Source organism: Danio rerio, chromosome 9 (assembly GCF_052040795.2).
Source record: "Danio rerio strain M-AB ecotype USA chromosome 9, GRCz13ab, whole genome shotgun sequence".
NCBI lineage: Eukaryota > Metazoa > Chordata > Actinopteri > Cypriniformes > Danionidae > Danio > Danio rerio.
Genome location: NC_141029.1, coordinates 33,112,272 through 33,136,589, shown reverse-complemented (window position 1 = coordinate 33,136,589; position 24,318 = coordinate 33,112,272). Strand labels below are relative to the sequence as shown.

Below are 24,318 nucleotides of genomic sequence, written 5' to 3'. Positions count from 1 at the left end.
TTCTGCCCCAAACACTTTCAAAATAATTACAACTTGAAGTATGCTAAGCATTATAAACATCCTTTCAGTGTTTTACCACAGTATGCTTTGAGGAGCAAGAAAACTGGGCACATACTCATTCTCCAGGCACACTGCCAAACTCTTCCAAGCACCCTACCTGCCCACTATCTTAAGTTTCCAGAATAAGTGAGAAAACACAATCCAGTTGCAGCTGCAGGTCTGCATGTTTCCTCCCTGCACTCCGAGACTGAACTCTAAAACACGGACAAGAAAACTTTGACGCATGGGCGAAAACTCATGGGGTGTTTATACAGTGCAACGTGAGTACATGTTTTATGAGCTCAACTCAGAAAAAAAGGCTGCTGCATGCTTTTATCGTTATGGCTAACAGTCGCTTAGCGCGCTTATTGATAGGTGTCGTGCTTGTCCTTCGTGCATGCGTGTAAAGATGAGGCTGTTGAGAAAGTTTGCCGTCCCATCAAGTTAGAGGCCGGGTGAGTAGTTGTTTGCTATTTGCTCTGAAAGCTCGAGCTCGACTCAGACAGCTGTGAGTTCACCTATTAGCCCCGATGTCTTTCCCAAAAGATTGCTTGAGTTAAACATCTGACAATGAGCGCTCAGGGGTGCCGCTCGCCTGACCTCCACTCGCTTTTAATAGTTTCATAGGAACTTCATTAAATCAATTACTCCACGAGCACATCAGAATTTGTTTGTGCTTATCTCTCAAAATACTCTATAATAACATGTTTATGGATATGTCGTTAATAAACATCATAAAAAGTTTAAGGGTTCAGGTTGCAAACATACGGAAATACACCGAAAACAACGATTTCTGCAAAAAATGTTACAAAAAATACTTTTGTAAAGTTTAACTTAATTTGTCAGTTTAAATTCATTTTAAATAAATTGTTTACAATTACTTAATAACGTAAGAAAAAAATAGTAATTTATTTGAATTTTTTTCACTCGAAGAGATTGTGGCGCTTTATCTTATCAGTTTAGCAATGGAATAATGTTTGTTAATTCATTGGAAATGTAATGTAATTGTTAGTTTTTCATTAGAGAGAAAAGGTTTCAGGATTTTACTACGGCTTAATTTTACAAATGACAAATGTATTTTCTATGCTGTATAAAAGGGACTGCAGTTGAATTGACGTTCACTGCACTCGGTTGAATTGAAAGTTTCCAACAAATAATAAAACATTGACAGAAATTTTTAATTAGTAAACTATGCCTGGTGTTCGTGACTATGAAATGTATAGGATCCGTTCATTTTAGAAAAATATTGTAGCAGTTATAATAATAGGTTTGAATGACAAATATTTTTTTAATTAGTTAATTATGCCTGTCCAGTATGACTAGGAACATGAAGTGTCCGTCAATTTAAGTGAAAAGTTGTAACAAACATTGTAGTAATTTAAGATCAACCAGTAGAACGAACCCTGCACTGTAAAAAAAAAAAAAAAAACTGGTTGTCCTAAATGTCTAAGCTACATCAAATTAACATTATGAGTCCATTGAACTTATAGTATGTTAAACTGACTTAAAACTGCTAGCATAACTTATAAAATTAAGTAAGAACATAATAAACTTTTTTACAATGACCTAAAATATATGCTGTCATGACTAACTGTTTATATACTTTTTTACTGTGTGATATTGAACCAAGTGCTAAAATCTGTTTAAAATACACACAAATAGTGAGCAATATGTGAATATAATGTGTGTGTGTGTGTGTGTGTGTGTGTGTGTGTGTATAATATAGTTTTATATAATTTCTAAGTTTATATAATTTATATTTACTTGTAAATTAGCAATCATGCTAATTTAGGCTTAGTGTTAGAAAAACAGACTAATTTATTATTCAACGTAGTGGCCTTATCAATGACATATCAAATGTAAAGTCTTACAACATTAAGGTAAAATATGAATATACTGTAAATCTCAGCATATGCATTAGAGAGATGAAGCTTTTCATCGCTAACACATATGAATCATCTCGCCTGTCTGCATGAGACAACTGTCATCATATCTGGCCTCTCCACAACATCTGTGGGCCTCCAAACTTGGTGCTGGTCCAAATATGGATCCCCAGGATTGGGAGGCTTTCCAAGGCACTTGGTGATGAGAGCAAGGTCGTCCACGGACATGACCAAGAGCCAAAGCTCTACACCTGGTCCATTCAGCCTATGCAGCACATGGACCAATACCACTTCTCTGCTTGCCTTGTATTTGACAGGTCCTGTTTAAATGGCCCTAAATGCAGGTCTGGACTTCTAATAGAAAATCCCTCCATCCATGTGGCAAATGTTCAAGCGTTTGCAGGATGGGGATTAACTTATCAAAGAATGTAAATATATATAAAAGATGAGCTTTCTTGAATGAGAACAGTGGATTTGTTTAGAAAGCTACACCATGTAAGCAAATTGAGACCTCTGTTCCATAATGCAAAATGTTAGCATATTATTTTATTAGTATAAAACTAAAGATTTAATCTTACATAAAGAATAAGCACCTATGGATATAAATAAAGTTACTGTTATACAGTTTCAATAGCTATAAATATATATAAAAAACACATGTTATTACTAAATATAGTTCTGGAAGAAAATAAGAGATAACTTGTTTATTGTCTGTTCTATAGATCTGCCATTAATAGAAACATTAAATGTATTAAAAATAAGTTTAAAACTGTTATCTGTCCTTTACCGGTCTATTAAAGTGGTACATTATCACGAGTCAAAAACAACAATACATTCATAGTTTTAAAGCAGCTTTATATATAATCATAAATATTTTTTTACGTAAAAAAGAGCAGTATGTCAACGCACAAACTATGTGCATTCATTGAACAATCCTTACAGCATTGGCTTCCCATTTTGATTTTACATCCTGTAGATGCTGATCCATTCCACATCTGACGAACTACCATGAGCAGCACATCAGAGTCGTGCCTCTGAATACAGCATCTTTCATAGAGGAAAAGGTCAACATTCAGTGAGAGGAAATCATCCTGCACAGCTGGACAACCACAGTGCTGGATCATCTCAGCGAGAAAAGAGAGTACAAATATACAACTCTTAAGTGTAAGAGAAGAACAGTCAAAGCCCTCAAAAATCCAGTCTGCTTCTATGACTTCCACATTACGATCACCTACATTAAGCATGCATCCAGTGCTTAATAAACACAGGCTCACCTAAAACCTCCTGGACTCACCGGCCACCTAAACCCCCTGTTGCCTTCACAAGGGTGGCTAGATGTTCTTAAACATCACAAGCCTCATTCTCTGTTTCAAGCTGACCTTGGAATGGCCATTAGACATGGCTTTGAACTACTGGAACTATCTCTTATAGACCAGTGTCAAGGGTCCCCCTGAGTTGATAATGACTTGCTTTCATAACTGCTGTGACATTTTGTGAAGGTACGCTAGGCGTGCTTACAGGCCATATCTACAGAATGCAATGCTTCCTTTCCCCCTCAGCAGGTGTGAATCTGAGCTGCATAGTCTGCGATTTACAGTGCTGTGTTTGCGCATCCTGGAATAAGCATAGGCCACACGCATATGTCCAACCTTGATAAGCAATTTGGCTCACTATAGTGTCGACATGAATACGGCTGTACAGTGGGGACGCTTAGTTAAACATCAGAAACACAGTACTATGATGAAGCTGGCGTAGTGTGTTATGGATATTTTTAGTTATCTAAGCCATATGCTGGGGTAAAATTGTTGGATCAGTCACTTCTTGCATCATTTTTAAAGTGCCTTTATTTTAAAGAAAAATAAGTTTGTATATAGGGGATAGTTCACCCAAAAATGAACAATTATGTCATTATTTGATCACCCTTTACTTGTTTCAATCCTATATAAGTCTGTTCTGTAGAAGATATTTTGAAGGAAGCTGGAAACCTGTAACCATTGACTGTCAGAATGTCAGCATTCAGAATATCTTCTTTTATGTTTAACAGAAGAATTTTTAATTTTTTTGAACTAACAAAGCCTTTAAAATGAAATACAATATAGAGTGATAACCAGTTATTCAAATTTCTTGCATTTCGATTAATGATTTGATCTTTGTTGTAATAGACTGGCGACCCTTCTCAGTAATCATGTTTCTTTGTTTTATCACAAATTAAACTATCTGTAAGGTGTTAAAAAGTTTTAAAATATCTTCAAAGTCTAAATTTTAGGCGTTAAAAGTCTTAAATTTACTGCAATATTGTCTTGTAAGTCTTAAATAATTTTTAACAGGTCTTCATTTTCACCTATCCAATCACTAACCTTCCTTCTCAATAAAAAATTTAACAAAAGATTATTTATTAACTTTATTAACCAATATGGTAACATTATCTTCCTACAATGTTTTAACTGGGCCAGTGGAAAAAATTCAAAATGTTTGGCTTTGTATAATGGTAGACCATTTCATTACCAATGGTCTTAAAAAGGTCTTAAATTTAACTTGATTTAACCTGTAGAAACCCCATTTATATTACTATGCAGTACACTGTACATAAACATAACATCAACATGTTGGTATAAAGTTTACAGTTTTACAATTTACAGTGCTCAGCATATATGCGTACACCCCTCTAAAAATCTATCTCTTAGATTCATAGTTTTAATAGGAATCTGTACAATATTATTTTTGTGCATATACATTAGATTAGTCAGTACTGAAGCCAAATCTGGAGCTTATCTAACAAAATAACTTACTTAAACAGTCAAAAACGATTACACACAAATTTATGGTATAGAAAAACATTAAACACAAATTTAAAAAATAGAAGTTTTGTTGAAATTTTGTAGGTTTTATTTATTTATTTTTTGCATTATTTAGCCTGAATGTAATTGTATTATCTTTCAATATCTAAATATGTTTGGTGACTAAAATCTTATTTTAATAAATATATCTGTTTAATTAATCTCTTTTGTTTAAATGCACTAAAATACATTGCCTACATCCACTGAAAAAAGGATAAAAATATTCACTTTCAAAATGGGGTGTACTCAATTATGCTGAGCACTGTATATGGCAGTTTTCAATTTTGCCCACTATACTGCCTTCATGGCTACATTTCTTACATTACCTTATAGAAACCCTGTCAGATCTGATGTGAAATCTGAATCACGTAGGCCGCTGAATGTCTTCATGCCATGTCTAGTTCCTGCATGTGGATGGAAGAAGAGATAAATGAACTCTCTCGCTGTGCCCTTACATAAATGAGGGTTGATGAAAATGATGATAGGCTCGAGCTGCTGAAGAACTGATCCCAGTGGAGACCTTACAGTGCTCTGTCCCACTCACAAGACAAATTATATAATTAGGCACATGTCTTAGGGGACGCCAACCTTTGGCCCTTTCTTGACATCTTCAATGCTAAATGACAGCATATCTTGCTAAAATAACTGGGCAAATTCATCTTGGTGACACAAGCCGAATTCTCTTTACAGTTGTATTAATTGTCTGGTTTGGAGAAATCCCACTGAAATTACAATATCCAGCTACTCAAGGGAAACATTCTATTTGATTATAAAGATGATCACAATTCTTGGAGAGAGGAGTCAAAAGCAAATTGTTTTAACTGTATGGTAATTTGCATAAGTAATATTAAAATAATCTATTAATAAAATGTGATGGTTTGTGACCTGATGTTTTAAAAATTAATTATTTTGGGTTGATTATAAGGGGAGCAGTAATTTCTTTTTACACTTTATTTTCCTTCACTTAAAGATAAATAAGTTATACCAGTATTCATTTAATAGAAGATGCAACTATTGGTAGACTAAATAATTGATATAAAGGACAAGAATATAATATTAAATTAATTGGAAAAGACATATCTTAGAAATACCTCCATTGTAAGTGTTTTAAAGCAATATTATAATAATCAACTGTATCTGAAATTAAAGACTAGCTCAAATTTATCACTTTCCTAAGTTTTTGCTCCCCATAGAGTTTATTTTCTTTAATATGTCAGACATGTTATGCATTTAAAAAGCAATTTTTTTTTTCAGAAGGAAAACTGCTTGATCTTATGTATACATTAATCGGCTGAGTCAAGACCGACTGATTTAATTTAACTTTGGTTAAATGACAAAGGATAAACAGTAACAAAATAACTCACTAAGATCCCAAAGATACTTATTGTAGTTATTTATTTATGTATAATTTTTAAAGATGTTACTCCACCATGTTTCTGGATTTAAGAATAGAGTCTGTTAATTCCCCCCCTTTCTTCTACAAGATGCCTTATTGTCGGTTTCAAATTGTAGCCCTGACTTCTTACGTGTGAAAATCACCTAAAATAAGAACGCACAATTCTTTTCCCTCTCATATAAGGAGAGTTCTGATGCCATAAAGCGGAATGGCCCTCTCGTACAGCCTCCTTTCATCACCTCGTGCTCATCACCGGCATTGTCAAAATGTTGGTCGCGGGCCGCGTGAGGGGCTCCGATTGAAAAAGCAGAGCCCGGGCTCCTGCCTCGACTAGGCATGGGTTAAGCCACCTCTCCAACCAGGCGGCCCCCAGCGGAACCCTCATTACTTTGGCTCCTGGAGCAGTGAGCTGTGCTGTGCTTCAGAGAAGAGAGGCTCCTTACCTGAGCATCAGTGCTTCCACACGCCTTCACCAACCCGATCTGACAGCTCAACCGCAAATGTGATAAAAAAAAAAACATTCCCTATATGAAACGTCGCTGTATTTGTGTTTGTTGGGAGTATGTGACAGCACTTAGTTTGACTTGAGATGCTTTCTAGTGTCAAAGTTTGTTTATTTATCTAAATCTGCTTCAGGTTATAATTTGAAGTGTTTATGCTGTCTGCATTCAAATAAAGCTGCCATTTCTGCGTACTGGGCTTTTAGCTGTGAGGTTTTATTAATTTTCATCCCCCACGTGGTTTCTTTTATCGTGTTATATTATGCTTAAGGTGCTCCGTGGACACTGGGGTTATGGAGACAGAAAATTATTTAACAAATATTTAAATATTGTGGTGAGGAATTATTGCCATGAAAGGTTTCTGGAGGCTACAGATATAAATGTCAAAGCAATAAATTGCTTGTATAAAACGGTCAATGGCATTAATATGGAAAGCTGAATTTAAATTTTACAATTCAACTCGAAGTGAGAAATAAAGCGACGTGGTTGTCTCATTGCGCAGAGTAAAAGGTAAACGGGCATGTTAAAATGATCCACAAGCGTTGTCTCACTTTTCTGTGCCAAGTGATTTTGACATCCTGGTCGGATTCAATTCACTGATGTCAAGAATTAATAATTGTTATTTCAGACAAACAACTTTAATTTTAATAATGAATTCGCTTAAACTCTGAATTATATAATTAATGTTTACTTAGACGCTGATCTATAAAACAACCAAGTGATGCAAATAATTAAATAAGTCTTTGTATAAAAACTGTCTTATTTTGCGCCGAACACATTATTAAACCCTGATTATACAATGTAAAGCCGTGTCTCCTTTATTAAGCAAAGCTTGAAAGTAACAATTCTGTATCTGAAATAACACTCAACCGGGAAGAAAATCGAATTCAATTTCCATCCTAAGAATTCAATTTCCATCCTAAGATATCAAGACGACACGTTTTTATTTATTCGAAAAGATCACAGGTTAACATATTTTTTCGTTAATATAAAAACATTTAAAACGTACAGATTTAAATTACATAAAAACATATGCAAAGATTTTTAACAATCTGATGTATATTTTAAAGTTTGCAGTCGATTTGTCTTCTCAAACAGGCTCTTCTCAAACTTTTATTTACATGTAAAATTGTGAGAAAGCTTTTGATTTTTCGGTGTAGAAATATGTCGTACGCGTTTCTTTTTAAATCAAAAGTAACATCGCAAAACATTTGCAAGGTTCTTTCCTCTTTAGACAATCACTAATATTTCACAATAGGTTATAATCGAAAATTCGATCACTGTACTTTCAGTAATTCATTCAAAATCAGTTTTTGGCAAATTGTTTAAAGAAAGTGTTTTGTTGGAATTAATACAAATAAAAACGCACTTGCTTAATTCAAAAGAACATTTTTTAACTTTCCATCCCAAACAAGTTTAATCAATTAGCTAAATGTATTTATCTAATTCAAGGCCAAAAAGTCGTCGGCTCGTAGGTCTTTAACCAGCGGTATTCACTCTTCAGAAAGTTCTGGGTCTATAGGACAAACATGTTTAATTGGATTAGCAGAGATGATGTCATAAACTACAATTAAGAGCTTGACTGTGCAAACACAGGCACGCGCTGAAAGTGTTGCTAACAAAAGTCACTGTAAATCAATAAACACAATACAATTAATAAACGATTTCTAAGTTTTATAGCAACTATATTTTCACTATTTTTAAATGACCAAACATTTACAAAATTGCAGCATACTTATTGTCACATTAGTTTTATAATTCAGTGACTGCACACTGAACATAGATCATGTTTAAATGTCCCATCGGACCCATTTTACTCCACCGTTTTTTTAGTGCATAAACAAATGTGATTTTTTTTACTTCACAAAAAATTGTCTCTGTAAGTTTGCCATGTATAATAGGCTGTATAATAGGCTGTAATTTGTCTAACTTTACGGAATTAAAATCAGATCAACTTCTCGCTGTTTCTTTAATTATTTGACTTGCAATAAGAAAACATTTCCGTTGTCAAACGATTTGCGCCTTTTTCCCCCGCCTCACATAAAGAATCTATTTTAAGAAAAAATGTAAAGATTGGGTTTCTTTCGGCTTGTTTAATGCCAGATACAAGGTGAACACGGTAAGACTTCTCACAGGGAACCAGTGTCAAGAAAAGGTGATAAACCTGCAGCTCGCGTGCTCCCAATACCTGATAATTAAGTGAGTTGGAGATGTAAGCCTGTGTAGGTGGTTGAGTCTATGCTCAACATAGCTATCCAAAGCAGAGAGGCCTCGAAATATATAAACCTGAAATTGAATACTTGGATTTCACTGGCCTGAAGCGACCATGGTGGCTTCACTGACACCTTAAATGCTAGAAAAAAGGTGTTAACAGCAGCATGAGCAACATAAAACTATACATATCTATGTACTTTTAAGATGTGTTATATATATATTTTTTAAACTAATCTAAACGCATTTCTATTTGAATATATTAGTAAAATCAGCCTCAGTTGATTCAGCTTCTGAAAACACCTCTTATGTGTTGCTGATCTCTGTATTTTTTCTTAAGGTTTAAGGTTTTCAGTGATGTGCATCGAGTTTAATTATTCCCAGTGCACCTGTTACTCATTCGAAGTGGGTGCAAATGCAGAAATGAGCGGGCAGCGGATTACAGATCATATATTTCTCTCGACTGCTCTGCCTGGATGCATCTGCACCGTTCTAGGGGGGTTCAACTGCAAAAGTCCTAACAGCCAAGAAGCAATAAATGTCGCCTTTATGAACAGCCATTCTCTTCCTGCCCCCAATTTTGACAGCATCCGGCGGCACACTTCTTAAAGTTCTGTTCTTCTTTCATCAGAAAGCCAGTGGGTGAGATGGTACAAGCTGCGCTAAGCAGTCAAGTCACACAGCAAGCTCACCAGCTACTCAAAAGCGTATCTGTTTTATCGCGTCCATGAAAGATACAGCGGAATTGTTTTAATTTCTCTCTAATTCATGAGCGGTTGTGTGATAATGAGCCAGCCGCCATAATATACATAAAACCATGATACTCTGATTATCCTGGAGGCTACGCGGCAATTGCACCATTTTGTCACAACAGAAGGAAAAGTCAATTTGAAGGGGGGCTGTAATTGGGGAATCCACCCATGGGCTGTTCCTAAGACTCTGCTAACGGTGAGGTGGAAATTACATCTGCTCATATTTCTCTATTGGCATGAGGATGGAGATGTTATTAAAAACCATATACGATACAAAAATAAGTTACAAATTGCAGTTACAGAAAAACGCTTTTTAAAAGCGTTATAAGTTTATTATTATTTGTTGTTATTGTTATTATTATTATTAATATTATTATTATATACCATTAATAACAACGTGAACAACGATATGCATTTCATGTGATTAAATAAATTAATAAAGACACACAACTCCGCACATATAAACTTTTTGACATTGCATTTTTTCCATTAACCTTATTTAATAAAGTTGCACGAGTTAACGTAAGCCTCCCAAAAAGTTTTGGAGACTTTTTGTCGCACTGTAACGAGTCTGATTTACGTGGCCCCTCGACTCGAAGCCATGGCAACCGCAGACAAAGACCGGAGGAGGTTTACTGGGGTTTGTCCTTTGATCTGTCTCCATTTCAAATAAAGAGTCAGCTCAAAGTCTCCGGTTATTCACAGAGAACTATCCTTCACTCAAGTACACATTCAGGATTCTGACAAAACATTAAGCTTATAATACCACACATGAGCCAAAGCTTTTTAACAGCTTATATAGAGAAGTGCATGATTAATGCATCAAAATATGGAGGAAATATACAGCGTAAGTTTTGCAATAAACGAACTCATATTGGATTTTTGTGACATCAAGGTGTGCGTTAGGAATAAAACAAAAGGTCTGACTGACTGGTTCATAAACAGTAGAACATTTAAAACAGATAAAATAATAACCCACATTTTAATACGTTGCAAAAATAATTATCAGAAGTAAACAGGGCAATAAATAATATAAGCCTTTAATGTGTTTCTTATTATAAGAAGTAGCCTAATAAAAACTGCACGCAAATTTAGAACTTTAAAATAGGGCTAGTTGAATGCGATAGAATTAAAACACGACAAAAACACAATAAATCGTGGATGTCTGTTGGTTACCAGTATATTCCAGCACAACATTAAATTTGCTACCATTTTATAACAATCGATAAGGTAATAAAAAACAGTACTCACTAAGTTAATATGCCCAAATGCAATAACAATTTGTATTTTATTGTTTTGTTAATACTTCCTCAAAACAGCTTGAGGCATAAATTAGCCCACTAAATGTATTCCCCCAGTCAAATAGGCATTCGTGTCGCACTTATTTTCCACAATAGTATATATTAAGTTATTCTGCGGTAACGCTATTGCAAAAAATTCAAGTCACATTAACCAAGACGTAAAAATAAATAAATAAATGAAATAAAATAAAAACCACCAGATATTTTACAACAATTGTCGAGTTCAATTTCCACTCATTACCCCAACTGCCAATAAATTCAATTTCATTTCAATTACATTATTTCTAAAATGTTTCCTGCCTGCTCTTGTTGTAAACGATTCGTTTTATTGCAGGGGAATTATCTTTGTTGAAATGAGTTTGTCATATATTGTCTAGCAAAAAGAATGAAGTCATTATTGGGAGATCCCTCGGCGAGAAATTAGGCGAGCAAAATCCTCCCTGCCACACGGGTCCCATTGAGATTAATGAAAAATATGTAAAACGTTTTCTTTTAATTTTCCTCTGAAAGCACTTTGCATACATGCATTTTCTCTGCTGGGTTGGTATCAGATAATTTATGAGAGCAATCTCAGCACATAACCATCAGGACTGTGTTTCAAGCCTAATTGAGTGCTGTCAAGATTAGGTAAGGTCCTATTCGTGTTAATTGTATTGTACTCTCTTTGGGAATACTAGTAAATGTATTTAAATAATTCTGCCTTGTGAGCTGAAAAGATTATGTCAACTTAATAGAAATGTCATGACAAATGACAAAGAAGTGGGAGGAAGTAGCAATTGCTGATCTATGGAGCAGAGTCCGCAAATCCTTTATATCCTGAATCTACTGGCTACACATATCAGTTTCATGATAATTAATGCAATTAATGGTGCCTTTGGCACACAGACCACAATTAATTCCTTAGCTCAATGTAATTTCACTTCACAAAGATGATTGAAATCAGTAAAGACAATAAAGACACCATAAAAACCAGCAGCGAGGGCAGTTAAAAAAGATTGTTTTATATCAATCAACAATAAAATATCCAAATCTATCTATCTATCTATCTATCTATCTATCTATCTATCTATCTATCTATCTATCTATCTATCTATCTATCTATCTATCTATCTATCTATCTATCTATCTATCTATCTATCTATCTATCTATCTATCTATCTATCTATCTATCTATCTATCTATCTATCTATCTATCTATCTGCCTGCCTGCCTGCCTGCCTGCCTGCCTGCCTGCCTGCCTGCCTGCCCAACTACAGCTGGATGAATCTCATTGTGACCTTACGGTCTCAGTCTGTGATTGAGAGTTTTCAAGACATGCTTAAAGAGCGCTTAATGCAAAGAGTGCTTGTCTGACATGAATCCAAAAATGCGATTCCAAAGAAAATGAAAAGTAAATTAATGCAAAAGGCAAAGAGCACATAGGGGGGGGATGAGGGGTGATGCTGGAGAGGTGTGGGCTGAGTGCCAGGCCGTCAGCTTACTGTCGCTCACAGCTTCCCTCTCTGTCTGCGTCCCAAAACTGGCATGAAGCTTGGTCCGAGTTACTCTCTACAGACACTATTGATCATGCCATATTCACTCCCGCTTTATACAGAGGCCTTTATTACCATAGTGACCAACTGAACCATCAACCATTCCCCAACCCCCATCCCAGACAAATCCACCCAGACGCCTCTGCCAAAATATCGCATCAGCTCGGGGAACACTGCGTACTGTAGGATGTATTCATGACAAACACGACATAAAAAAACAACAACGCCCTCGAGGGTGAATAGATGGTCATTCACTAGGAATGACATCCTGGAGTTTTTATTTCAAAAGAAGCATTCTTGACAAAGTGTGTGTGAGGAACACTGGTGAAATGGACAACAGCGGCTCGGCTTTTGAGCACTTGGCCATGTTCACGACCACTCCGAAGCTGGATGGAGAGATGGGAACCACTGACCGGGTAACAAAGCCCTGGTAAATGCTGATATTTACATAGAGGGAGCCCTCACAGGGCCCTTTGTGTACGTGTTTGCAAGCGAGCGTGTGGCACACCGTGCAGAGCTTACGCCAGGCTGCAGACACATTCAACCTCGTCTTGAAGAATAAACTGGCTTGCTGAGTCCCCTGAAACAAAGGCCAACAATTTAGAGCAGGCTCACAGGCTCATTCTCCTAATGTTGGTTTTAGCAAATTTGCGGCGGCTTCTTGGCAAAGGGCACTTTGATGTGCCGGGGCCTGGAGGAGCCTTCGGGCTGAATGGAAGCTCAACGGCAGGGCAGCTCTGTTTGTTTGGCCTTTCGCTGGGCAAGCTCAACCTTTACCACGGCCAATCGCCTGCCCTGACATCAGAGATGCAGGGGGCGGCATTACACATGCACACATAGACACACACACAAAATAATGCGTGAAATGGTAACGAACCAGAAATTTCAACAATCAATCAACTAATCTGAAATCTACATAAATATATATCCCATAGCACATCATTTCCGTTGCTGGTTAAACAACGCAGAGATGGTTTTGGCTCTTGACGTAAAGTGAACGGCACGGCCAGCATGGTGCAGATTTTGATGTCTGAGGAGCTCAGGTTTGGCTCACTTTCCCTGAACAGTTGAAGCCATCGTGACAATGTTCTGAGCCTGCTTCAGAGATGGCATGTCAATCATACTGCCATGAAAGGTGAAAGCCCCCTGAGGAGAAGAGAACAGAAGACTGGTTGAATAAGAATAAAGGCAGAAATCGTCTAGAAGAACATATCCTTCTATACTGCTTTACTGCAATGCATATATATGACACTACAAAGAGGGATAGGATGGGTTTTCATTAATTCCCAAGAGAAAGCCAAGTAAGAAGGAAAAAAAAAGAACAGTTATATATCTTGTTTTATGTTCAAAATTTAGGTATTTTTATGCTGTGGGTCAAACTTGACCCACACTGGATTCAAAATGTATCAGAGAACTGCAAAGCATAAGATCAATATCAAACATCCACCAAATTAGCATATTGATGAGCTGAAAAAAATGTATGATGTGTAAAATTACTTAGGATAAAATCACCAACAAACTGCATAAAGGTAAAACAATGAATAAATGAAAAATAAATATATAAATGAATAAATAAAAAAACTAAACCAAAAACCTAAACAAAACAAAAGAAGCAGAATTAATCATAAAAGTTTATTTACTTATTTAGAGTATAATTATGTTTTTCTGATAATTTCTTGTTCGGTCAATATTGGTTTTAATATTATTTAAATTGTATTGTATGACCTAAGATGAACTCAAAAAAAAAAAAAAAAAAAAAAATTATCATAAAACCAGCCGGCCAAATCGATCCATGAACATCACAAATACCTAATATAATAATTTTTTATAATTTCACAACACAGTGTCAAAACTTTTATTATAAACCTTGCTAAATGAAAAAAATCAACAAACACTAGGTTAAGAAGTCGAAATGTAAAAATGGAAACATAATTCAAATAAAATAAAATCTATATAATCTACATATCCAGGTTAAGCCTGCTTTATTTAATTGTTTATTCATTTAAAAATACTAAATAAAACAAAATAAATAACTTAAAACTATAAACAAACTAAATGAATCAAAACTGAAATTTTACTGAAATCTATAAAAATCATTGAAAAGCTTCCCTGTGCAAGTCAAATACTTAAGTACAACCTTAAGAATTTTTTAATGATTAAAATTGCATAAAAAAAAATAAATCTGCATCCTAAATGTAACATAATAATGGTGGAGTGTCTAAAAATGATGTGCTGAGGAGCAGTGAAACCTCAGGTGGGTATTTTGCCAACATTTTCTGTAACAAATCTGCTAGGAGATTGAAGAGGGCACAGAAGAAAAAAAATCTCGAATAAAATCAAAATAAATGGAGCAACTGTGTCCCGGAATCTCAGTTTGTGAGCACAGAGTCGATCGGGGAAAGTGTCGCTGACGCAGCCCCAGGCCATCCTTAGCGGAAGAATTACTGGCAGATTGTACATTACTAGCACATCTCAGACACGCGCAGCCCTACCGAGCAGAAAACGCAGGACTCAATGATGCACTAAATTAGGAACTATAATATTCAACACCTCGTTTGATTTTCTCAGACAAAAGCTACAATGCGTCATGGAGGATGTCTTGATGCTGTATCAGTCTGAAAGATCTCTGTGTGGAAATGCAGGGGTGAATAAATGCACACCTTTCCCAACTTCTGGTGTTCCTCGAAGGCAGCGATCAGCTCTGTGGCCCACTTGATTCGCTCTGGACTTGGGGCAAATTCTTCTTGAACAGCCTTGATTTGGTTTGGGTGAATCACCTGCTTTCCTAATTGAAGCAAAAGCAACAACAAAAACAAAATTAATTGAAAAAAATATGCAACAAACAGTAAATAAAAAATGAATTAAAGAAAAACCAAATCTGACGGTCACGAGAAATAATTGAGATGAATTACAACAAAATAAAGCAATAAAATATTCAAATAATATTTTGAAAGCCATACACTTTATATTAGAAATGAAATATCAGAAATAGTTCAAATAGACTTCATATTTTAACCATCAACAACCCAATAGTAAATAGTAGTAGTATTTGATTGTATTTTTTATTAGTATCACACTTTTAATTTTGGTCGTGTGATTTCTATACAAACCATTGTTTACAAGATAAAAAAATACCTTTATTTACAAGTAAAACTTTTTAGTTTTTAATATTTAATGCACTGCTAACACTAGAGTAAATGCTGATATTATTAAAACAGAAAAAAGCATCATCTAGGATTATTACTCCACATGTAAAAGGCTTTGGCTGAGCAGCAGCAAAGGCATCGGAGGGTACTTGCTCCTCTTTCTCCAGTACAGCTCCCTGACCAAGAATGAATTTAAGGGACACAGCAGGGACAGAGGATGCTATGAATTATGGGTGTCATCCCGATTTTCGCCTCGTGCCCCGCTGAACTCTGAAACTTTGCTGCACGCTTAGTTACACTCCAATCTGAGGGAGCCTCTGGGAGACTTCACTTGCTGCTTTTATTACAGGCCTCTGAGAGAGTCACACACACACACGCGCGCGCTCCGTCACCTCAACACACTCACACATACACATAGATGTCATGTCATGAACAGCAACAACTGATACCTGGTGTGAAAAAATTAAACATGATCATAATGATCTATAATGTGAAGTGAGAAATCCATCCACTCGCTGTATCTGCCTCTACAAACACGAGCTTCAAGATCATCTGATTAAAAAGAAGGTTTTCCTCACTGTTTTTTAATCCATCATCCTTCCGTCCATCTCATTTATAGTTCAAAATCTAAAGTTATGAATCATTTTCAAAAATAATTTTCCCTTTTCTTCTTTCTTTGCTCTGTTTCTTAACTATTAATTTTAATTTGAGTTATTTGCATCAGGTTAAAATAAGTAAAAGTTAAATACTTCATAACAAAAGCAACAACACATACATACAAATGAGTAAAAATGATAATAAATAATAATACAACATAAATAATATAGTGCTCAGCATATATAATGTACACCCCTCACAAATATTTTTAATAGGAATATTATATTTGTGCATTTACATTAGATTAGTCGATACTGAAGCCAAATCTGGAGCTTATCTAACAAAATGACTTAGGATAACGGTCCAAAAACTAGTATACCTAAATTTATATATGATAGAAAAATATTAAATATAAATTTAGAATGAATGAATTGAATTTAATTATATTATCTTTCAATTTCTAAACATGTTTAGTGACTAAAATATAATTTTATAAAATATATTTGTTTAATAAATCAGTTTTGTTAAAATGCACCAAAATACATTGCCTATATTCACTGAGAAATTGATAAAAATATTCATTTTCAAAATGGGGTCTATTTAATCATGCTGAGCACTGTAATACATAATTCATAATAAAAAATAATACATCATAATAACAATAACTACTATTGCATTTACCATTATTAATACTAATTTTAGCCATTTAATTTAGTCATTTTAGTTTAAGTTTAGTTTAAATCAACCTAAGTACAATTTAAAAGTGATGAATGAAAGAATAAATGTTTTTTTTCTGCAATCACTCAATTAATATTGACAAATATAACAAAGGTTTTAGTTATTTAAACATATTTGAAGAATATTATTAATATTTTGATAACATTATTCTAACCATTATTATTACAGATGATTTTAAAACATTCCATAACAAAATAGGTTCTATGCTCAAATATACATTTCTTTTACCTCCCCACTGAAAAAAAAAAAATGGATTTAATTTTTTAAAATAAGTGGTTGCAAACAATTTACATTGCTCAGCAACTATAAGTACACCCCTCATAAATCTATTTTTTTTAATTCCTATTTTTTAATAGGAAGCTATACAATATTATATTTGTGCATATACATTAGATTTGTCAGTACTGAAGCCATATCTGGAGCTTATCAAATAAAATAATATACGATAACGGTCCAAAAATGAGTACAACCAAATTTATATGTAATAGAAAAATATTAAATACAAATTAAAAAAAAGGGGAATAAACAAGAGAAGCAAACATTGTTGAAATTTTGTAGGTTGTAATTTTTTTTTGTTGCATTATTTTGCTTGAATTTAATTGTATAATCTTTACATTTCTAAATATGTTTGGTGACTAAAATATATTTTTAATTAATATATCTGTTTAATAAATCTGTTTTATTTAAATGCACCAAAATACATCACCTATATTCACTGAGAAATAGATAAAAATATTCATTTTCAAAATAGGGTGTACTCACTTATGCTGAGCAATGTATATGAGCTGAATTTAAGCAAAGTAGGTTGAACTTTACTAAATTGAATTTATTTAAATTTAGCCCAAATAAATTGTTTGCTACGATATTAAAAATATCAGTGTTGCAGCATGGTGGGGGCAGAAAGCTTACTCTAAAAAGTAACATCCATCTAAAAATCACTGCATTTTAAAAGGAGATGCTCCTAGATCGTAAGATTTAAAGAGAAATCACAGTTATGTTCTGTTTAAGCTCCTCTTAGCTGACAGCCATGAGTTCAATACATGAGAAAAGCATTAGCTCCATCTGTGGGTCTTACCCCAGTTAACCCCTCTCTGCCATGTGTTACCCATTGACTTCCCACATAATTTAGCACACAATGTTACATATTGCAGCGTAATGCCAGTCATATGTTAACACAAAGCGCAGGTGCCACTTTCTGCATTGTTTACACATCGCCAAAGCCAAATACACTGCAAGAAAGGACCAACTCTGATGCTGCAGCTGAGAGCGAATGAAGCATCAGGTTAACCAATGACAGCTTCAATGTAAATAAAGCAAAGCAGCCTGGTAACTGTGCTTTCTTACTGCGCCAACAGTGTTGGAGGCAGAAGACTCACCAGTGTGGGTGTGCGTATGTGTGTTTGTGTGTGCATCTACTGTCCCTCTGCTGTTCTGGAGGAGACGGCCTGTTGGATCAACACCCTAAAGCTGAGGCTCAAGGTCCATGTTTGTGACGCCCATCCCAGAAAAGGCTGGCAGGGGGTCGTTCCCTCACATCAACAAAATATGCCCCTTCCCCAGACTGCCACCTGTTCAGGAGCTGTGCGTTCTGAGCCAGATAGTGACAGGGTAAGCAAAGGGGGTGTGGCCAGTTTTTATGCTGAAATGCTATTGGTTAGTTGCAGTGCATCATTAGTGCTCCCCAATGCTGTTCGGCCTATCACAGGGTGCCATCTGGTTTGGGTATGTCTGGTTGGCTCCTTACCATTTAGCAAAGTGTTAGTAGACACGGTAAGAGATGATTCTCAAAATCTCACTAAAGAGAACAGAATCTATGGGACAAAATTAAATAAAATTCATAGAAATGGTGAATAAATAAATGGCCAACCAGAACAACAAGCTTAAAGAAACATGTGCATTACACAACACATCAGTGTAGTTGTGATTTAATGATCCTACGTCAGGCATAATGAGCAAAAGTCAATTCACAGGTGGACAATTAACAGGGGAATTAATGTTTAGATGCAATATAGACAAAAGGAGAGGATGAAATGTATGGTAGGACTCACATTAAGTTGTACATTTTGATAATTCTGTTTTATACTAGATTTTATTGTTTATCTGCTCCTAAAGATATACAAATATTTTGTTTAATATTTTGTCCTGCTATTGTTTTTAAAAGATATGTTGAAAATAAGTTTTTCATGGTTAATAAAAAGCCAGATGTAATTTTTTATGTTTTGTAATTTTTTTTAATATATAATATTTACATTTTTATATATTCAACATTAACTAATGCATTACTAAAATCCAAGGTTGTGCTTGTTAACGTCAGTTAATGCACCCTGAGTTAACACAAACTAGCATGAACTAATTTTATTTAACTTCAATAACATTAACTAATATTAACAAACATGAATAAATACCCTAATAAATATATTACTATAAATATATATATAACGATAATAATGTTAACTAATGGACTATTATTTTAAAGTGTTACCAAAAATTCCTAAAAATATATATTTTGTAGAAATAAATATAAAATTTATTATATTAAAATAAACGAATGGTCAAAATTTCTTAATATTTTAATTACAAAAACAAATTTAATTCAAATGAACTACAACATGACCATTTTTGGATCACTGAAAGATATTTTCCTATTTCTCATTTTTGAATTTTTAATGTTAAAAATCATAAATATTACATTTTCTAAATTAAAATAAACAGCTAAATAGTATATTTTTCAGTTAACAAAACTATTTTAGCTTTATGCTTTTAGTTAACAACAATAAAAAATACAGTAACAAGCTCACTATAAAAAGCCAAATAACTCAAATAAAAAAATTCAAATAATTTCATTCTAATGAACAAAGATTATATTAGTTTGATGAGTTTAGTTAACTATTATACAAATTTCAACAAGCTCATTATACATTTTCTGATTTAAGGCTATAATTCAAAATTGACTAAAATAATAATAATAAAAACAAACAACAAAATCAACAAACCATTAAATTAATAAAGACAATTCTGATACCCCTACCGCATCCACTAATGAAATCTAATGCAAAGAAAACTACTCTACATTTACCTGCATGCAGTTTCAATAGACTCCAGACACACACACTTCACACTGAGGGTGTAAAGAGTAAACAGTGTTTCTGCAGGCCTCCTCACACAGAGACCTCAGACTAGCAGTGGCAAACAGTGACGGTGAGCTCAGCGCAGGCGAAACCAGGAGCCGCTCCAATTCAGACTCGCACGAGAGGCAGAAGAGAGTCATCAAACCCGACCCCACCTGCCTAATGACAGGCTGCTGAACAGAGCGCCGGCGGATGGCAGATACACGCCACCATCAACCCGCAGGCTGACTGATGGGGAACAAAAAAACAAAACAAACAACCTAGCACTGGCACCCCCATACCAACCATAGAATATGGATAAATAGAAAATAAGTCTTGGGTCATGCTATATGTAATTGTAATGGTAGTTTCTTCTTAAACGCAGAGCTTACTATTGTAACTTACTATGTTTTCTACATTTTCAAGAACATTTTAAGGGAAAGAAGCATCAGAAATTCTGAAAGCCTAATTATTTGAAGGTGATCAGATAGTAATGTTTTATAACTTTGCATAAATGATGATGCAATGTTTTTTTGAAGATACTATAGTTGTTATCATGGATTCAAAATAAAAATAGTTGTTAATGCTCCAGAGAATCACAATAGTTTATTTGAAAAACTTTTTTTGTACCCAAGTTCATGCACAAAAGTCATCTTAACTTAAATAGAGCAACTAAAAATGTGTGTAATGGATTAATAATTAATTAAAACTACAACCATAAAAATAAAATAATGTTTGTTAACTGAAATAAATTGAATGCTAACATTTATATTTATTCCTTTAGCATTTGAAGGTTTTTTTCAATTAAATGAATATTGTCCAAGAACATTGTCATATTTTCTGAATAAATATTAAATATTAAATTGAATAAATAACGTAAACTAAAAAGAAACACTGAATTAAAATGCATTTAAAAACTACACAGACATCAACAGAAATAATAAAAAAACAAAAACTAAAAAGCCAAACAACATAAAACTAAATACAATTACAAATAAAAACTATAATGCATACATCTTGAATTATTAAGTGAATATATTTGCCCTAAAATTAATAATTTGTAATCAAATTTGATGCAATGTCATGAGGAATAAAAACCAGTGATGTTCAGCAGAGAAGTGCAGTGTTCTGGAGGAATGGCAGTGCTGTTGTATACAGAGATGTGCAGGCAGAACAGTGTGTATTCTGCAAACAGCAATTACATATTCATTAGCGGAGACTCAGAGGAGGGCTGTGTCTGGCCTCCCGTGGCCAGTTACCCGCTCACCAGGACTCCACACACACACACACACACACACACACACACACACACACACACACACACACACACACACACACACACACACACACACACACACACACACACACACACACACACACACACACACACACACACACACACACACACACACACACACACACACACACACACACACACACACACACACACACACACACACACACACACACACACACACACACACACACACACACACACACACACACACACACACACACACACTCAGACGTTGCCTGGCTACAAACCCACATAGCACTGAGATGCGAACATACGTCTATCTCCCATAAACACACTCACCAAAAATGGACACACACAAACAAAAATAAAGAGACTTGCACACATGCGTACTCTAACAAACACAAGTTGAACTAAGTTGTATGCATGTAAGAAGACGTTACAAATAAATAAATGAAATTACACAAAGAATGATGGAAAGCTTAATTATTAAATAAAGTGGCAAAATAGTTGGCATGGGGGTTAACGTACAAAACTGTGTGCAAAATAATAATTACTTTACATTACATATCTTTGCAGGTTAAGCATAAATTCTGCTCTGTCAATCGATTTGGTGTTAAAATGTTGATTAATACCTTTTATTAAACCTGATATATTTCTTAAATACTAGAACATTCAGCAAGTGACCGTTATTTTATTACTTCTATTGCTTGTGGATCATAAATCTTTACCTAGTTGATGCAGTATACTCTTTTACTTACTTTTTTTCAACTTATTCCTTGCTTTATCAGGGGTCACTGCAGTGAAATGAACCACCAATTACTCTGGCAATTATTTTACACAAGAGAGTACATCTTCTAGCTGCAACTTAGCACTGACAGTAAAACCCTCAGTGCTGAGAAACACCATTATATAGGGTTGAAATCAGAATTATAAGCCCCCCTTTTTCTTTTATTAAATATTTTCCAAATGATGTTTAACAGAGAAAGGAAACTTTCACAGTATGTCTGATAATTTTTTTTTTTTCTGGAGAAAGTCTTATTTGATATATTTTGGCAAAAAGAAAAACAGTTTTTAATTATTTATTAAAGCTTTTCATGTCAAAATTATTAGCCACTATAAGCTATATATATTTTTTGATAGTCTACAGAACAAACCACCATTACACAATATATTGCCAAATTACCCTTACCTGCCTAGTTAACCTAATTAACCAAGTTAACCCTTTAAATGTCGCTTTAAGCTGTATAGAAGTGTCTTGAAAAATATCTAGTCAAATATTATGTACTGTTATCATGGCAAAGATAAAATAAATCAGTTATTAGAAATGAGTTATTAAAACTATCATGTTTAAAAATGTGTTCTCTCTGTTAAACAGAAATTGGTGAAAAATATAAACAGGGGGGCTATTAATTCTGGCTTCAACTGTATATATAATTCACCTGAGACATAAAAGAGGTATGGGCCAGAAAGGAGCAGGCCATGATGCCACACAGTATGTAAACAGAAGTAAACAGTGATGTGTATAAGCAGTCAGCGTACCGGTGAAGCCCATGAGTGCGCCCTCTCTGGCCTGCTGTCTCAGTCCTTCCACATCCTTATAGTCAATGTAAACAAGGTCGATCGCCTGGAGGCCGAATGCTTTGGTGGTGACCACCACTTTCTGCCGAGCATACAGGAGTTCTTTAGCATCTTTAGTGCGTGTGGCTCCTACAGGTTAAAATAAAAGAATAACATAAAAAAATTATGAATATGATGCACATTATTGAAACAATGCACAAGCACATTAACTAAAGAAACTAAATCGTTGAACAATATTTGTAGTACAGCATAAAAAAATGTGTAGAAATAAATAGTGAGATGCAAATAAAGCAGACCTATGCTGGCACAGAAGTCATCAGACCCGAAGACAACTCCGTCATGATGAAAACCTGCCTTTGGCCCAAGATCTCGAAGTGCTTCACACACTGCCTTCAAGAGAAAGAGAAAATAAAGGGCTGCGCAAATATGTGTGTGTGTGTGTGTGTGTGTGAGAGAGAGAGAGTATGTGTACTTTGGCACTCAATCAAGCCACCCAGTCAGACGACTCTAATTTTCCTCAAACTCCCTTAATCGCTGTCCATGCCTCTGTTCTTGATGTGTTTAGAAATGGAATTGTTTCAAATATTATAAAAGACACACACACATACACGCATGCATACAATTAATGGCCCGTCTTTTGTCCCTGCAGAGGAAGAAATCTAGAAATCTGTGAAGATGGTCCAAGGCTGCGACTAACCCTAGAAGCAGGACTAGTGAGAGACAGTCTGGAATGTGATATGACCGTGTCAGGCGCGGAGCAGATGGAATTTCTTGAATGCTTTTGTCGGGTTCCAAATTAATTTCACTTCTTGCTGTGACTCTGCAATATTTCCCTGTCTTGGCTCTGGGATTCCGTCTAGCCAGCACAACAGAGGGTTTGGGGGAGGGGGAAGAAGAAAAAAAATCAAAAGAAAAAGGAGCTGCATATTTTATATGCAAGCAAAAAACACATGACTTTGGTCATCGTTGTTCTTTTTCTCTTCTTGAAGGGAGCATTTCTATTTTTTAGAATTATAAATATAAGTTATTATTTACCTTAAAATTCAGCAGACCCACAGCAGTTTCCACAAAGGTGACCAAGCGGATGGGTTCCTCAAGCTCTCTGCCTTTTAAGTACTGCTGAAACCTGTCAACAAACTGTAATGGAGACAGAGACAAGACTTCAGATTGCATTTAATCGCACCGTATTACTCAAAAGCCATTCCTAATTAAATTTCAAAACTTCTGATTCAGGAGAATGAAGAAGAAGAAGAAAGTAACGCTGCTTCAAAAAGTTGACAGGATTCACACAGTCTTTGGACAACTCCTGTTTCACAGGGGCCCTCGAGATATACTACAGGTTCCTGTCTGAATTTACAAAGAAAAGAGCGCTGAATATGAAAAGAGAAGGGATGAGATTTGAGCTGTCTGGGAGCGCATTTCATTTCAGTTTTATGCAGAGCC

General features: G+C 34.9%; 1 protein-coding gene and 1 long non-coding RNA gene across 4 annotated transcripts in view; one reads left to right on the top strand and one right to left on the bottom strand.

Annotated features, from left to right (window-relative positions):
- The window catches only part of clybl (citrate lyase beta like), a 760,714-nt gene that overhangs the window by 656,364 nt on the left and 80,032 nt on the right, over positions 1–24,318 (bottom strand). Inside the window, exons 4-8 of one of the 3 annotated variants that reach the window (XR_015498946.1) lie at positions 23,911–24,012; positions 23,172–23,731; positions 22,837–23,004; positions 15,112–15,236; positions 12,681–13,597 (exon numbers count right to left, since the gene is read on the bottom strand). Coding sequence is in view for 1 of the 3 variants with exons in the window: in NM_001037416.2 (NP_001032493.2) it covers positions 13,502–13,597; positions 15,112–15,236; positions 22,837–23,004; positions 23,172–23,265; positions 23,911–24,012 (585 nt within the window). In the remaining 2 variants the exon portion in view is untranslated. Of the gene's footprint in view, positions 1–12,680; positions 13,598–15,111; positions 15,237–22,092; positions 23,005–23,171; positions 23,732–23,910; positions 24,013–24,318 lie in introns of those variants that run through there. The other 2 variants (NM_001037416.2, XR_015498945.1) reach the window with 2 other exon arrangements.
- On the top strand, positions 196–5,628 carry si:ch211-277g23.5. Its single transcript, NR_186835.1, has 2 exons — positions 196–320; positions 2,899–5,628. It is a non-coding gene; the product is annotated as a si:ch211-277g23.5 (long non-coding RNA).